General features: G+C 46.7%; 1 protein-coding gene across 1 annotated transcript in view; it reads right to left on the reverse strand.

The window, feature by feature from the left end:
* Positions 1-17,029, reverse strand: part of LOC145357820 (granulocyte colony-stimulating factor receptor-like) — a 105,696-nt gene that overhangs the window by 45,457 nt on the left and 43,210 nt on the right. The window contains exons 10-12 of the mRNA XM_080211342.1: positions 11,644-11,832; positions 8,172-8,273; positions 2,644-2,790 (exon numbers count right to left, since the gene is read on the reverse strand). Of these exons, the coding sequence (XP_080067468.1) occupies positions 2,644-2,790; positions 8,172-8,273; positions 11,644-11,832 (438 nt within the window). The remainder of the gene's footprint in view (positions 1-2,643; positions 2,791-8,171; positions 8,274-11,643; positions 11,833-17,029) is intronic.

Raw genomic sequence — 17,029 nt, forward strand, 5'->3', positions numbered from 1 at the left:
ACATTCACCATCCTCTGTGTAAAAATACTTGCCTTGCACATCTCCTCTAAACTTTTCCCCATGCACCTTAAACCTGTGTCCCTTAGTACTTGACTTTTCTACCTTAGGAAAGAGTATCCGACTATCCACTGTCCATGCTACTCATAATCTTGTAAACCTCTAACAGGTCACTCCTCAACGTCCATCATTCCAGTGAGAACAAGCCGAGTTTATCCAACCTCTCCTCATAGCTAATGCTCTCCAGACCAGGCAACATCCCAGTCAACCTCTTCTGCACCCTCCCCAAAGCATCCACATCCTTCTGGTAGTCTGGTGAATCTTTAAACTTTCGACCAATCACCTTGAATCTGTGCCCCTGGTAATTGACCCCTCAGCGAGGGACAACAGTTCTTTGCAGCAGCAGCAGTTTCCCAGACGTGTTTACCAAGAAAAACTATGACATATCACCTTAAAGCACTCAAGGATAATACTCAAAATTTACAGTGGGAACTGCTTCTGTATTGATGTAAATGGACCACAGACATGCCATTGTTAACTATCCAACCCTAATGGAGTGAACCTGGCTGGACAGAATCAAGCTAAACTTGGCCGAGATGAATATAACGTTGATGTCTGAAGCAGCTCTACTGAAGATTTTAAAGAAACAAATCATTGTCTTTAATGGAGAGCTGGAAAGCATAAAAGAGATCTCAGTCAAGCTAAAGATTAATGACAAAAGCCAAGCAAGATGCTGAAAGGCTCGGTCAGTGCCGTGGGCCATCAGACCTAAGGTTGAGGTAGAATTAGAGAGTTTGTTCAAGACGGGGTTCTCAAATCATTTAATGTAAGTGATTGAGCGATGCCTATAGTACCTGTGATGAAGGAAAACGGATCGGTGACGATTTTAAAGTTACTATCAATCTGGTATTGTGGCCACAGCAGGACACTTTGCCTTTGATGATTTATTTGCTGTGTTGGCTGGAGGTTAGCATTTCAGTAAAATTGAACTTAGTCAATCTTATCTCAGACAAATGTAGTTCCAAATTAAGAACAATATGGGACAATTTTAGCACTCAAGGGGCTATTCAGATAGAAAAGACTTTGATTTGGCATTATGTCCACACTTACGTTGCTCCAATGTGTCATGGATCAAATTCTAAGCACACCAGAAGTCCAGCATAAGGTAACATCTTAGTTACTGGAAACTGTCTAACGAGGGGCGTGTACACGGTGGGTCGTGCGTGGGCTGCTCTTGGATGTTTCGAGAGTGGCCTAGTACTTTGAGTTGTTAGTGTGTGCTTAAAACTGGACCAGCAGATGGGCAACATGACAGTTCAGTGACTATCACTGTTTGCTGTGCAGATACATGGCTTTGGGCTGGTGTCTGTGGGAGTTTGCGCGTTCTCCCCGTGCTTGCGTGGGTTTCCTCCGGGTGCTCCGGTTTCCTCCCACACCCCAAAGATGTGCTCTTAGGCTGATTGGTGTAACAAATTGTCCCTAAATTATTCCCCCCTGAATCTGGTTTCCAACGGGGGTACCATAAGCATAGACACAGGTCAAGGAAGGTGTAGGAAAAATACATTGTTAAGATGGCGGAGCGGGCTCGTTGGGCCGAAGGGCCTGTTTCCCGTGCTGTGTTGTTCTTTGAATGGAGAAGAGCTTCTTCAAAATTTAGATGCTGCACTTCAGAGACTAGAAGATTATGGATTAAGAGTACGGAATGATATTTCGCTCTTCCATTGAATACCCGGAGCACATCAGAGATGCAAAGGGACTGCACTAATCATCTTTAAATGTAACTGAGGCATCAGCACCTCAAATGTAAATCACCTTCAATCTTTGTGGTTGATTAAACTTTTATGGAAGTTTTTTTCCCTAATCTAGCAACTAATCTCAAAATTTAACACAATTCATTGTGTCTAAACAGGAAATGGAAATGCGTGGAGTTGTGTGAGACGGCCTTCATTATTAACCTCAGTAATACCGACACACTTTGATTCAAAGTTACCCGTGTGACCTGTGATGCTGCCTTGGGAGAGTGGGAGCAGTGGTTTCCCACATCATGCCCAATGATTAAGAAAAGTGTTTGCATCAAGATCCTTGAGCAAAACAGAAATGGGCTCTGCAGAGAGAGAGAAGGAAGCTCTAGGCATCATTTTCTTACCAAAACCTATATGGAAGAAAATTTACTTTGCTAACGGATCATTAAGCACTGACAGTGATTCTCAGCCACACACCGAAACATTAAGTGGTAGTTAGGCTTGGAAGAGAGAAACTATTTCTGCTGGTTGGGAAGTCCAGGACTCAGGAGCACAGCGTAAAAATGAAGTCAACCTTTCAATTTAAGGGACACTTCTACAAAGGGATGTAAATGTTTAGGATGCCATTTTGTAAGGAGCAATTGATACTAGATCGATTTAGAATCTGTGATTTTGTTATCCAAAGATATTAAGAGATATGGGGTAAATGTCAATTTAGGTCACAGATCAGCAATGATCTCAGTGAATGAAAGGGGCTGAATGGCCTCAAGTCTCATCTTCCTATGTTTCTGTAGAGGTCATTCAATGTTAGGCACCTGATCAAAAAGGAGGGTTCAAGATCCTGTTGAATTTAGTTGTGTGATAATTCATTATACTGTTCCACATTGCTCATGCTGATACTCACGTTGAGCTGGCCCTGTCTTTTCCCTGTAGAATATTGTGTAATTCCGAATAAAACCTTGACATTTGTTGATTGGTATTTCCTCCCAGATCACCTCGACCTGTGATTTCCAAACACGGTTTCCACTCACTTTAGGGCCAATTAGTGGGGCTGAGAAAGTAGAAAACAGAATGAGACAGTTAGGAATGAATTGTGGTGAATCAGACTCAGGGAGGACAGGAACCAGCTAAGCAGGAAGAAAAATAAGTGAGAAGAAGAGAGATAGAGTCAGGGGTTTACAGCATGGAAATAAGCCCTTCGGCCCAACTTGTCCATGCTGGTCTTTTTTTTAAAACCCCTAAGCTAGTCCCAGTTGCCTGCATTTGGCCCATATCCCTCCATACACATCTTACCCATGTAACTATCTAAATGGTTTTTAGAAGATAAAATTGTACCTGCCTCTACTATTACCTCTGGCAACTTATTTCAGACACTCACTACTCTGTGTGAAAAAATTGCCCCTCTGGACACTTCTGTATCTCTCCCCTCTCACCTTAAGCCTCTGCCCTCTAGTTTTAGACTCCCCTACCTTTGGAAAAAGATATTGACTGTCTCGCTGATCTGTGCCCCTCATTATTTTATAGACCTCTATAAGATCACCCCTCAGCCTCCTACACTCCAGGGAAAAAAGTCCCAGTCTATCCAGCCTCTCCTTATAATTCAATCCATCAAGTCCCAGTAGCATACTAATAAATCTTTTCTGCACTCTTTCTAGTTTAATAATATCCTTTCTATAATAGGGTGACCAGAATTGCACACAGTATTCCAAGTGTGGCCTTACCAATGTCTTGTACAACTTCAACAAGACGTCCCAACTCCTGTATTCAGTGTTCTGACCGAGAAACCAAGCATGTTGAATGCCTTCTTCACCATTCTGTCCACCTGTGACTCCACTTTCAAGGAGTGATGAACATGTACCCCTAGATCTCTTTGTTCTGTAACTCTCCCCAACGCCCTACCATTAACAGTAAATTCTGCCCTGGTTCAATCTACCAAAAGGTTTAGGTTGATTGGCCATACTAAGAAATTGCCCCTTAGTGTCAGGGATGTGTAGGTTAGAGGGATTACTGGGTATAATATGTAGGGATATGGGGTAGGGCCTGGGTGGGATTGTGTTTGGTGAAGATTCAATGGGCCGAAGGGTTCTATGTTTTAAATGCATCACCTCGCATTTGTCTAAATTAAACTTCATCTGCCATTTGTCAGCCCAATTGATCAAGATTGTGGCATTTAAGGAGTAAATAAACAAATACATGAATAGATGGGAATGCATACGGGGTCCATAAGTGCATATGGTTTTAGTTTAGGTATCATGATCGGTGCAGGCTTGGAGGGTGGTGGGTCTGCTCCTGCATTATACTTCTCTTTGCCACCATGATGTGATGCTAAGCCATGCAAAACTAAGAAGATTTAGGGGCATCAACAGGGCAGCAGGTGAAGACAGAAAGCATAGTTATGGGCAGGGTTATTGGTGCAGTAAATAATCAGCATTAAAGAATATTGCAGCTCAAAGCCACAACTCCTCCTTCTTTGTCCCGTTTCCCATTGGGATTTTATCAGAATCACCTATCTGCCCTCCCAAGCAATCCCAAGAGTGGGAACCAGTCAGAACCATGGTGACAGACATCCTAGAATGACAGTCTCCTCCCTTACTGAACCCTAGGTTTCCCACTACCACCAGCACCACAACCCCGCCCCCCACCTCACAATTCTGAAAAGTTCGAGTAACATCATGGAAGCAATGGTAAGACACTGTCAATTCATCATCAAGTTAATAGGCCTGGAGCATTTGGCTAAACGATTATGGCCAATCCTCACTCAGACACGGGCCCCAGAGTCTGTGTGCAGTTAGAGGACAGGCAGCATTCGGGCAGTCTCACAGTGAGTGGCCATCACCCTCCCATCCTGGCAAATCACTTGGTGACATGGTCAATCCAGCCCCATCACATGGCATGATGTCAATCATACCCAGGGAGGTGGGTGGGTGTGTGGGGGGAGGGGGGGTGGTGTGCTATTCCGGGAGGTGTGAACAAGGATTCTGAAAGAGTAACCAAGGGTGGGTGGGGGGGCATTTAGCAGGTAGCCCTTGTCCTCCCCAAGCCATCCCAGCAGCATGGGATGGTCCTCAAATACCCTGGGGATATTCAAGTGTCCCAGGATGAATCTGTCACACTCAATGCACCTGGGCAGACAGGACTGTGACTCGTAGCCCCATGGTGAGTCTGATATTAAACGGCTCCCCCACCCTAGGGATCTCAGCCCCACCCTCTCTCTCTCTGAGTGACACACAGCCAGCCCTTTGTGCTAGCACATTTCGATCGTGCGAATCCCTCTCATGTTGACAGCGACCCCTGGCTTATGTAGCAGCATGTGGCAGACTGGGCTGAGCTTCCTGGGGCCCACGTAGATAATCAAGGATACATGGGTGAACTGCAACAATTGTTCATTCCTGTCCATTGCAAAAGATAAACCAGAAAGGTGGCAAGACCATGTCTTATAAGGGAAATTAGAGATAGTATTGGATCCAGGGAAGAGGCATACACATTGCCAAGAAAAACAACACACCTGAAGATTGGGAGCAGTTTGGAATTCAGCAAAGGAGGACCAAGGGACTGATTAAGAAGGGGACAAAGAGTGTGAAAGTAAACTTCCAGGGAACATAAAATTTGACTGTAAACGTTTCTATTGATATATGAGGAGAAAAAGATTGATGAAGACAAATGTAAGTCCCGTATTATCAGAAACAGGGGAACTTATAATGGGGAACAAAGAAATGGCTGATCAATTAAATGCATACTTTGGTTCCGTCTTCACAAAGAAGGAAACAAATAAGATACCAGGGATGTTGGGTAACACAGGGTTTAATGAGAAAGAGGAACCAAAGGAATTCTGTATTAGTTGAGAAATGATTTTGGGGAAATTGATGGGCTGATGAATCTCCAGGGCCGGATAATCTATATCCCAGAGTACTTAAGGAAGATGCATTGGTGGTCATCTTCCGAGATTCCAAAGACTCTGAAACAGTTCCTGCGGATTGGAGGGTAGCTAATGTAACCCCTATTTAAAAAGGGAGGGAGAAAGAAAAGAGGGAATTGTAGACCAGTAAGCCTGACATCAGTATTGGGGAAAATGCTAGAATTCATCATCAAAAATTTTATAGCAAAACCCTTGGAAAATAGTGTTAGAATCAGACAGAGTCAGCATGGATTTATGAAAGGCAAATCGTAGAGCCATACAGTGCAGAAAAGGTCCTTCAGCCCATCGAGTCTGCATTGTCAATAACTACCACTAAAGTCACGCTAATCCCAATTTCCAGCATTTGTCCCATATCTTTGCATGTTATGATATTTCAAATCTCTATCCCAGCGGTGTTTAATGGTGTAAGCTTTCCAGCCTCCACTACCTTTCCCAGTAATGCATTCCAGATTCCCACCACCCTCTGAGTGAAAAATGATTCTCTCAATTCCCCTCTGAATCTCCTCTTACCCTAAAACTACGCCCCTTCGTGACTGACCCGTCAACCAACGGGAACAGCTGCTCCGTACTCGTCCTGTCCATACTCCTCATAATCTTATACACTTCAATCATGTTCCCCCCTTAGTCTTCTCTGCTCTAAAGAAAACAATCCAAGCCTATCCAGTCTCTCCTTACAGCTCAAATGTTCCATCCAAGGCAACATCCTGGTGAACCTCCTCTGTACCCCGTCTAGTGCAATCACATCCCTCCTATAGTGAGGTGACCAGAACTGCACACAGTACTCCAGCTGTAGCCTAACCAACGTTCTGTACTGTTCCAGCATTACCTCCTTGTTCTTGTACTCTATGCCACAACTAATAAAAACAACTGTCCCATATGCCTTCTTAATTACCCTATTCTCTGCTCTGCCACCTTCAGAGCTCTGTGAATCCATAACCCAAGATCCATCTATTCCTCTCAGCTTCCCAGTGTCCTGCCATTCCTTGTCTTCTTACTTTTTCCAAAGTGCATCACCTCGCACTTATCAGGGTTAAATACCAGCTGCCACTGCTCTGCCCATCTGACCAACCTATCTATATCTTGCTGCAATCTACTACCTTCTTCTATTACTATTATCCACCCTACCAATATTGGTGTCATCTACAAACATAGAACATAGAACATAGAACATTACAGCGTTGCGCCGACCAGTTACAAAAACAATGACCCACTAGCCTATACCAATCCCTTTTCGTCCATAAACCTATCCAGAGATCTCTTAAACGCCCCCAAACTAGACGCATTTACAACTGCAGCAGGCAGGGCATTCCAATCCCTCACCACCCGCTGGGTAAAGAACCTACCCCTGACATCCGTCCTGTAGCTACCCCCCCTTAATTTAAAGCCATGCCCCCTCGTGCTAGCTTTCTCCATCATATTCAAACTTCATATATAAACTTCATATATAAACTTATATATAAATATATATAAATAAATATCCATCATATATAAACTTCCTTCATATTCCCCCACATTTTCATCTATATTGTTTATGATTATAACAAACAATAAGGGACGCATTAAGGGACAATAAGGGACCCTGTGGTACAACACTGAACACCAGCCTCCAGTCACTCAAACAGCCTTTCACCACTAGCCTTTGCGTCTTATTACTAAGCCAATTTCTGATTCATCTTGTCAAGTTTTCCTGAATTCCATGTGCTTTAACCGTCTCAATTAGTCTCCCATGTGGGACTTGTCAAAGTTTTATCTAAAATCCATATAAAGTACATCAATTGCACCTCCCTCATGCACACACTCAATCACATTTTTGAAAAATTCTATCAAATTTGTCAGGTGTGACCTCCCTCTGACAAAGCTATGCTGACTAATTAACCCATGCCTTTCAAGTGGGAATTCATTATCTCCTTTAGAATTTTTTCCAATTGTTTCCCTACCACTGATGTGAGACTCACCGGTCTGTAATTTCCTGGTTCTTCTCTAACACCCTTCTCGGAAAGTGGAACCACATTAACCATCCTCCAGTCCTCTGGCACTTCCCCCCTTGGCCAGAGAGGAATTAAACATTTGGGTTATAGCCCTTGCAATTTTCTGCCTTGCCTCCCACAGCAGACCAATGGATGCAATTCACCCAGACCTCATGATTCGTCAAAGCCTCAAATTCCTCCCTTTTTCTTATGTCAAAGCACTCAAGGTCCTCATAGTCTCATTTCCTGAATTCTGTCCCAATGCTAAAGTTCCCCTTTTCCTGAGTGAAAACCGATGAGAAGTATTTATTTAACACCCTTCCAATGTCCCACGGTTCCATACACAGGTTGTCCCCTTGGTCTCTAATGGCCCTACTGATGCTAATCAACTTCATTCTGCCATCAGCTTTGATCCGAGCTTGTCCTGTTCTCAATATGAACTCAGGCAGCGACCTGAAACGTCACACAGCTATTGCATGGAAACTGATCAAAGGGCTGCCATGTGCCGAACACAGAAAGAGATGAGTGGGAAGTGAGTGACTCACTTACCTCCTTGTTTCGAATATGCTTCAGTAGATACTGGGCACGCCACTCCATTGGGAAGCAGAGGGTAGATGGAGATGCTGTAACGTTTCATGGGCTCAATATTTTCTGCAGGGATAGAGGGAATGAATACAAAGTTTATTGATTTAACATACTTCAAACATACAAGCCTGGCTTTTTGGTTAAAGTTTTTTTCACAATGCTGGAATTTTCCTTCTGGCCAGTGGCCTGGAATTTGTTAAAGGGCAGAAGGAGTCAGATTCAATAGCTTGTCCTTAGCAGGGATGAGTTGTGAACAGCCTTTTGAGAGCCAGTGTTCCTGAGCTGAGTGTTGGAATGTAACAATATGGACTGAGATGATGGGACCTGAAGTGACCAATCTACCAAAATACATCACCTCGCATTTATCTAAATTAAACTCCACCTGCCATTTGCCACTGGCCCAATTGATCAAGATCCCGTTGCAACCCAAGATAACCTTCTTCACTGTCCACTATGCTACCAATCTTGATGTCATCTGCAAACTTAATAACCATGTCTCCTATACTCTCATCCAAAAGATTAATATAACTGACAAATAACAGTGGACCCAGCACTGATCCCTGAGGCACACTGCTGGTCACATGCCTCCAGTTTGCAAAACAACCGTGTATAACCACCCTCCATGTACTGTCATCCAGCTAATTTTGTATCCGTTTGGCCACCTTACCCTTATGCAGAAACTCAATCTATAGCCATTCAGATAATAATTTGCTTTCCTGTTTTTGCTTCACATTTATCCAAATTATACTGCATTTATCATGCAGATACCCACACACTCAGCCTGTCTAAATCACGCTGAAGCGTCTCTGTATCCTCCTCACAGCTCACCCTCCCACACAACTCTGTATCATCTGCAAATTTGGAGATAATACATTTAGTTTCCTCTTCTAACTCATTAATATATAATGTGACTGCCAGGGCCCCACCCTGATACCTAATGCACCAAACTTTAGGAAGGATGTGAATGTTTTAAAAAGGCTGCAAGCAACACTGGTTTGAATATCAGCAGGATGTTTATGTTGAGATCACAGAGATTGAAGAAGCTGCAACTCTCTCCTCAGGTCAGAGAATGTCAAGCAGTGATGTAATAAAGCTTCAACATCATTTTTGTATAAAGCAAGTAATGAGAATTGCTTCCACTGGCAGGAGTGTCCGGAATAGATGGTGCAAATTTAAAATCATTACAAAATGAAACAGAGGGAGTGAGTAGTATATGAGTTGGTGACTGAGCTGTTAGGATTTGGAATGCACAGCCTGGATGGGAGTTACAGAAATAAGTAAAAAGATTAACATTTCACTAATTCAATATTTAAACTTAAAAAGATCAGAGGCAAGTAGCAAGTGAACTTGGTGTGGGTGACCAGGGAAGGGCAGTTGGTGAAAGCGAGTTATCAGAAAAAACATTTAAAAACAATAACTTAAGGGAGGGCTTTTGGAGCAGAGGAAGAAAAAGTGACAAATTGAATAGACATGGAGCCAGCAGGGGGGAGAGGTCAGCCTGGGCGGGGGGGAGAGGTCAGCCTGGGCGGGGGGGAGAGGTCAGCCTGGGCCTGGGCAAGGCGGGGGTGGTCAGCCTGGGCCTGGGCAGGGGGGAGAGGTCAGCCTGGGCGGGGGGTAGAGGTCAGCCTGGGCCTGGGCAGGGGGGAGAGGTCAGCCTGGGCCTGGGCAAGGCGGGGGTGGTCAGCCTGGGCCTGGGCAGTGGGGAGAGGTCAGCCTGGGCCTGGGCAAGGCGGGGGTGGTCAGCCTGGGCCTGGGCAGGGGGGAGAGGTCAGCCTGGGCCTGGGCAGGGGGGGGGAAGAGGTCAGCCTGGGCCAGGGCGGAGGGGAGAGGTCAGCCTGGGCCAGGGCGGAGGGGAGAGGTCAGCCTGGGCGGGGGGTAGAGGTCAGCCTGGGCCTGGGCAGGGGGGAGAGGTCAGCCTGGGCCAGGGCGGAGGGGAGAGGTCAGCCTGGGCCTGGGCATGGGGGGGAGAGGTCAGCCTGGGCCAGGGCGGAGGGGAGAGGTCAGCCTGGGCCAGGGCGGAGGGTAGAGGTCAGCCTGGGCCTGGGCAGTGGGGAGAGGTCAGCCTGGGCCTGGGCAAGGCGGGGGTGGTCAGCCTGGGCCTGGGCAGGGGGGAGAGGTCAGCCTGGGCCTGGGCAGGGGGGGGAGAGGTCAGCCTGGGCCTGGGCAGGGGGGGGAGAGGTCAGCCTGGGCCTGGGCAGGGGGGGGAGAGGTCAGCCTGGGCGGGGGGTAGAGGTCAGCCTGGGCCTGGGCAGGGGGGAGAGGTCAGCCTGGGCCTGGGCAAGGCGGGGGTGGTCAGCCTGGGCCTGGGCAGGGGGGAGAGGTCAGCCTGGGCCTGGGCAGGGGGGAGAGGTCAGCCTGGGCCTGGGCAGGGGGGGGAGAGGTCAGCCTGGGCCAGGGCGGAGGGGAGAGGTCAGCCTGGGCCTGGGCAGGGGGGGGAGAGGTCAGCCTGGGCCAGGGCAGGGGGGGGAGAGGTCAGCCTGGGCCAGGGCGGAGGGGAGAGGTCAGCCTGGGCCTGGGCAGGGGGGAGAGGTCAGCCTGGGCGGGGGGTAGAGGTCAGCCTGGGCCTGGGCAGGGGGGAGAGGTCAGCCTGGGCCTGGGCAAGGCGGGGGTGGTCAGCCTGGGCCTGGGCAGGGGGGGGAGAGGTCAGCCTGGGCCAGGGCAGGGGGGGGAGAGGTCAGCCTGGGCCAGGGCGGAGGGGAGAGGTCAGCCTGGGCCAGGGCGGAGGGGAGAGGTCAGCCTGGGCGGGGGGTAGAGGTCAGCCTGGGCCTGGGCAGTGGGGAGAGGTCAGCCTGGGCCTGGGCAAGGCGGGGGTGGTCAGCCTGGGCCTGGGCAGGGGGGAGAGGTCAGCCTGGGCCTGGGCAGGGGGGGGAGAGATCAGCCTGGGCCAGGGCGGAGGGGAGAGGTCAGCCTGGGCCTGGGCAGGGGGGAGAGGTCAGCCTGGGCGGGGGGTAGAGGTCAGCCTGGGCCTGGGCAGGGGGGAGAGGTCAGCCTGGGCCTGGGCAAGGCGGGGGTGGTCAGCCTGGGCCTGGGCAGGGGGGAGAGGTCAGCCTGGGCCTGGGCAGTGGGGAGTGGTCAGCCTGGGCCTGGGCGGGGGGGAGAGGTCAGCCTGGGCGGGGGGGAGAGGTCAGCCTGGGCCTGGGCAGGGGGGGGAGAGGTCAGCCTGGGCCAGGGCGGAGGGGAGAGGTCAGCCTGGGCCAGGGCGGAGGGGAGAGGTCAGCCTGGGCCTGGGCGGAGGGGGGAGGTCAGCCTGGGCCTGGGCGGAGGGGAGAGGTCAGCCTGGGCCTGGGCGGGGGGGAGAGGTCAGCCTGGGCCTGGGCAGGGGGGAGAGGTCAGCCTGGGCCTGGGCAGGGGGGGGGAGAGGTCAGCCTGGGCCTGGGCGGGGGAGTTTGGGTAGCCTAGTGTCAGTAAGAGTCTATGAGAAAGAATTGCCTCTGACCTTGTAGAACACAACTAGTGACGTCAGCTGCAAGCTTCTTCCAGCTCGTTTCTCCAGAACCCCCTCCTGATATTTCACACCATTCAACCACATAACCAGTCACTGCATCTCTGGGAGAAATCCAATTAACCTGGAGACTGTGCTCAGTTATTGAAGTAACATTAACACTTGCAGGAGGAAGCTTCATATCTGAAAAAGGTAAAAGAATAAACAGTTCACAGGAAGCACCAATCACATTTTAACTATCTACTGTGAGGAAGATCTGATACAGATGTTTATTGTACAGATGTTAAATGCTGCAGCTGAAAACTCTTCAATTCACACGATAATGGTTGGAATGCGAGTCTTTCACCGCTCGACAATCACCAGGCAGGAATATTCCCTTCCTGTTGGCGAACACTTCAGTGGTCACGGGCATTCGACCTCTGATCTTCGGGTAAACATTCTCCAAGGCGGCCTTCATGACACACGACAGCGCAGAGTCGCTGAGCAGAGACTGATAGCCAAGTTCCGCACACATGGTCTCAACAAGGATCTTGGGTTCATGTCGCACTATCTGTAACCCCCGTGACTTGCCTGGACTTGCAAAATCTCACTCACTGTCCTGTCTGAGGACAATACAAAGAACAAAGAACAAAACAGCCCGGGAAACAGGTCCTTCGGCCCAGCGAGCCCACGCTGCCATTGTAACATTATGAGTCCCCCCCTCCACCCATGACCCTTGTCTATGTTTATGGAATTCCACATTGAGGGAAGACTAATACCTTTACCTGTGCTTAACCCTCTCTCCACTCTGTGGTAATCAAGTCTGTACCTTTAAGACTTGATTACCTGTAAAGACTCGCATTCCAACCATTATTCTGTAAATTGTGACAAGTGGCATTAAGAAGTTTCACAACACTAGGTTAAAGTCCAACAGGTTTATTTGATAGCATAAGCTTTTGAAGTGTCGCTCCTTCTTCAGGTGGGATCAGTGCTGTAACCTTTGCAGTTTGTAATATATATAAATAATTTGGAGGAAAATGTAACTAGTTTGATTGGTAAGTTTGCGGATGACACAAAGGTTGGTAGAACTGCGGATAGTGATGAGCACCATCAGAAGATACAGCGGGATATAGACCAGTTGGAGACTCGGACAGAAAGATGGCAGATGGAGTTTAATCCAGACAAATGTGAGGTAATGCATTTTGGAATGGGAAATATACAGTAAATGGCAGAACCTTTAAGAGTCTTGATAGGCAAAGGGATCTGAGTGTACAGGTACAAAGGGCACTGAAAGTGGAGAAGGTAGTCAAGGCGGCATACAGCATATTTGCCTTCATCAGTTGGGACACTGAGTTTAAAAATTAGCAAGTCATGTTGCAGCTTTATAGAACCTCAGTGAGGCCACACTTGGAATATAGTGTTTAATTCTGGTCACCAACTACCAGAGGGATGTGGAGGCTTTGGAGAGGGGACAGAAAAGATGTTGCCTGGTATGGAGGGCATTAGCTATGAGGAGAGGTTGGAGAAACTTGGTTTGTTCTCACTGGAACGACGGAGGTTGAGGGGAGACCTGATAGAAGTCTACAAGATTATGAGAGGCATGGACACAGTGGATAGTCAGAAACTTTTTCCCAGGGCGGAAGAGTCAATTACTAGGAGGCATAACCTTCAGGTGTGAGAGGCAAAAGGAGATGTACCAGGCAACTTTTTTTACACAGAGGTGGTGGGTGCCTGGAATTTGCTGCCAGGGGAGATAGTAGAAGCAGATACAATAGTGAGCTTTAAAGGATGTCTTGACAAATACACGAATTGAATGGGAATAGAGGGATATGTTCCAGGAAAAGTTTTAGTTCAGTTGGGCAGAATGGTTAGTATGGCTTGAAGGGCTGAAGGGCCTCTGTTCCTGTGCTGTAATTTTCTTTGTTCTTTGAATATGAGGAGGGAGCTCTCACTATAGCAGTAATGAACTGGAACTCTTTGTTTAGACGGTTGGTGGAAGTGAAGATGATGAATGGTGTCTGTAGAAGTTGCTGGGTTGAGAACAAAGCACAGGAACAGGTCCTTTGGCTCTCCAAGCCTGCGCCAATCATGTTTACTTATTTAGATCAACCACTTGTATCCCTCTATTCCCCGTTTGTTCATACGCCTATCAAGTTAAGTCTTAAATGTGGTTAATGTAGCTGCCTCAGCCCCACCTCACACGGCAGTGCATTCCAGGCCCCACCACCCTCTGTGTAAAAAAACTTCCCCCACACATCTCCACTGAACATTTCCCCTTGAACTTGTGCCCCCCTTGTAATTATAATTTCTTCCCTAGGAAAAAGTTTCCCACTGTTCACCTTATCAATACCTTTCATAGTTTTATAAACTTCTGTACAGGCTGTTGGCAAGCAGAACTGTTAGAAACATACATAGATACATAGACAATAAAGGAGCAGGGGGCCATCCAACCCTTCAACCCTGCTCCGCCATCCCCCATATTCCTTGAGCCCTTTAGCTCTTAGAGCGATATCTAATTGCTTCTTGAAATCACACAACGTTTTGGCCTCAATGACTTTCTGTGGGAGTGAATTCCACGCATTCACCACTCTCTGGGTGAAGAAATTTCTCCTTACCTCATTCCAAAAAGGTTTGCTGCTTATCCTCAAACTATGTCCCCCTAGTTATGGACTCCCCCACTATCAGGAACATTCTTTCTGAATCTACACTATCTAATCCTGTTAGAATTTTATAAGTTTCTATGAGATCCTCTCTCACTCTTCTAAACTCCAGTGAATATAATCCTAACTGACTTAGCCTTTCCTCATATGACAGACCTGCCATCCCAAGAATCGGTCTGCTGAACCTTCGCTGTACTCCCTCTGTAGCAGGGACATCCTTCCTCAGATAAGGAGACCAAAACTTAATACAATACCCCAGGTGTGGCCTCACCAACAGCCTATACAATTGCAGGTAAACTTCCCTGTGCCTATACTCAAATCCTCTCGCTATGAAGGCCCACATATCATTTGCCTTCTTTACTGCTTGCTGTACCCATGCACTTATTTTCAGTGACTGAAGCACAAGGACACCAAAGTCTTATTGAGTATCCACTTCTCTTGATTTGCTCCTATTTAAATAATTTAATTATTTAATTTAATTTAATTAAATAAACTGCCTTAGTATTGCTACTGAAGTGGATAACCTCACATCTATCCACATTATACTGCATCTGCCATGCAGATGCCCACTCATCCAGCCTGTAAAAATTACACTGAAGTATCTCTGCATCTTCCTCACAGCTCACCCTCCCACCCAAATTTGTATCATCTGCAAATTTGGAGATAATACATTCAGTTCCTTCTTCCAAATCATTTATTTGTAATTTAAACAGTTAGGGTCCTAGCATAGATCCCTGCAGAATCCCACAGTCACTGAGTGCCAATCAGAAAAAGACCCTTTATGCCAACACTTTGCTTCCTGTCTGTTAACCAGCTTTCTATTCATCTCATGGTTCAAACTGAAGATGATCTAGTTTGGCAACACCATGCTGAACAAAATGATTTCCCAGAATCATCTCCAGAAGTACCAACTTCTTTAGTCGCTAGTGTTGTGAATGTTAATATGGAAGACTTAGTTGAATCAGTTACTTGATGATTATATCTATGTGACTAGACTGAGTGAGAATGATACAGAATTAGTTCCAAGAGAAGTGCCTACTGAAGTTCCAACTCATGTTTCTAAGGTCAAGGACAGTCAAATTCCAGAATGTTGTATCCAACAAAGAGGAATAGATGTTGTCCTGATCCACTTTCTTATTGACTGTGCATAATTTTTGTTATGATTGATAAGAATGTAATATTGTGTGGTATAATGTGACAATGAATGACAATAAATATTGTTTACAACGCTAAACATTTCACAATACTGTGTCTAGAATATTATTGATCTTATCATCTATTTTGCTCTTTGTTACACAATCATTTCAGTCCCAAAAGGAATTTCTAAACAGTTATTTGCCGTCTCCCCTCTCCACTGCTGCCCACAGTCCACCTCCTTGCCACTCAGTCCTATTCATTTTCTACTTTTTTCATTCTCTCTTCATCTACACCTCCCAATCCTTTCCCTTTCCCCTCTCCTGTGCCTTCACTCATTCTCGATCTGATTCTCTCTCCTGACCACTCTCACACTTTCTGTTGCTCCATTCTATCCCTCCCACCCACCTCACCTGACTGCTCTTGAGCCTTTGCTCTCCCCGATTCAGACACTTAGTCACACTGCCCCTCTTGATCTCTCTCAAATCTGACAATGTTTTTGATCCCCAGATCCATCCCACTCTTTCCTCCCTCCATCTCTCCCTCTCTCTTACTTCCTCCCTCTGCTCCATTTCATTCGCCAGGCCTGGACTCAGTTTTGTGGCTACTGCTATTTTACTCGACTGATATGGAATTCAATGACATTCAAAAGCTGAGAATGTATATAGGCACAAAAGAGAGAAAAAAGGAAGGATTGGGACAGTGTGTATGAAGACAGAATGAAATAAGAAGCAGGAAATGAAGTATTAGAATAGGACTAGGTGGTGTGGAGGAACAGGAGTGGGCCATCTGGTCCCTCGAGCCTACCATTCAATAAGATCATGGCTGATCTTTTCGTGGACTCAGCTCCACTTACCCGCCCGCTCACCATAACCCTTAATTCCTTTACTGTCCAAAAATTTATCCTTGCCTTAAAAACATTCAATGAGGGAGCCTCAACTGCTTCACTGGGCAGGGAATCCTACAGATTCACAACCCTTTGTGTGAAGAAGTTCCTCCTCAACTCAGTCCTAAATCTGCTTCCCCTTATTTTGAGGCTCTGCTCCCTCGTTCTAATTTCACCCCCCCAGTGGAAACAACTTCCCTGCTCCTATCTTATCTATTCCCTTCATAATCTTATATGTTTGTTATCGGACAACAAAGTTTATGAAATTGGGCACGCAATATGGAAGCAGACTAAAAGTTACACTCAGAGTCTCACCACTAAAAATCACAAAGTAACAGACACTGATCAGTAGGCAAGAGCATGCTTTTAGAATGCAAATGAGGGCTAACACATAAGGGAAATTGGACAGGATGGCACCTACAGGAACTAAATTAAAGAACACATCCCCACCCCATCAAAATCAGCACTTCTAAACCAGTCAAACAACCCATGGAGACACCTAAAATTAGCATTGTTAAGGAAACATTCCTGGCCCCTCAAAACCTCTTTTGAGATCAATGACACGGCTATGGTTCAAACCCCAGAGATTCTAGACCATTAATAACCAATCAGACAAAACGATTAACACACACCTAAAACAATTTCTCCAACACTTGAAAACATCGAGACGGGATGGCTAAGGTCGAATACTGTAAATAAAGTATTAGCATTTGAATCACGT

Source organism: Carcharhinus amblyrhynchos, chromosome 24, assembly GCF_965287045.1.
Source record: "Carcharhinus amblyrhynchos chromosome 24, sCarAmb.v2.hapA, whole genome shotgun sequence".
NCBI lineage: Eukaryota > Metazoa > Chordata > Chondrichthyes > Carcharhiniformes > Carcharhinidae > Carcharhinus > Carcharhinus amblyrhynchos.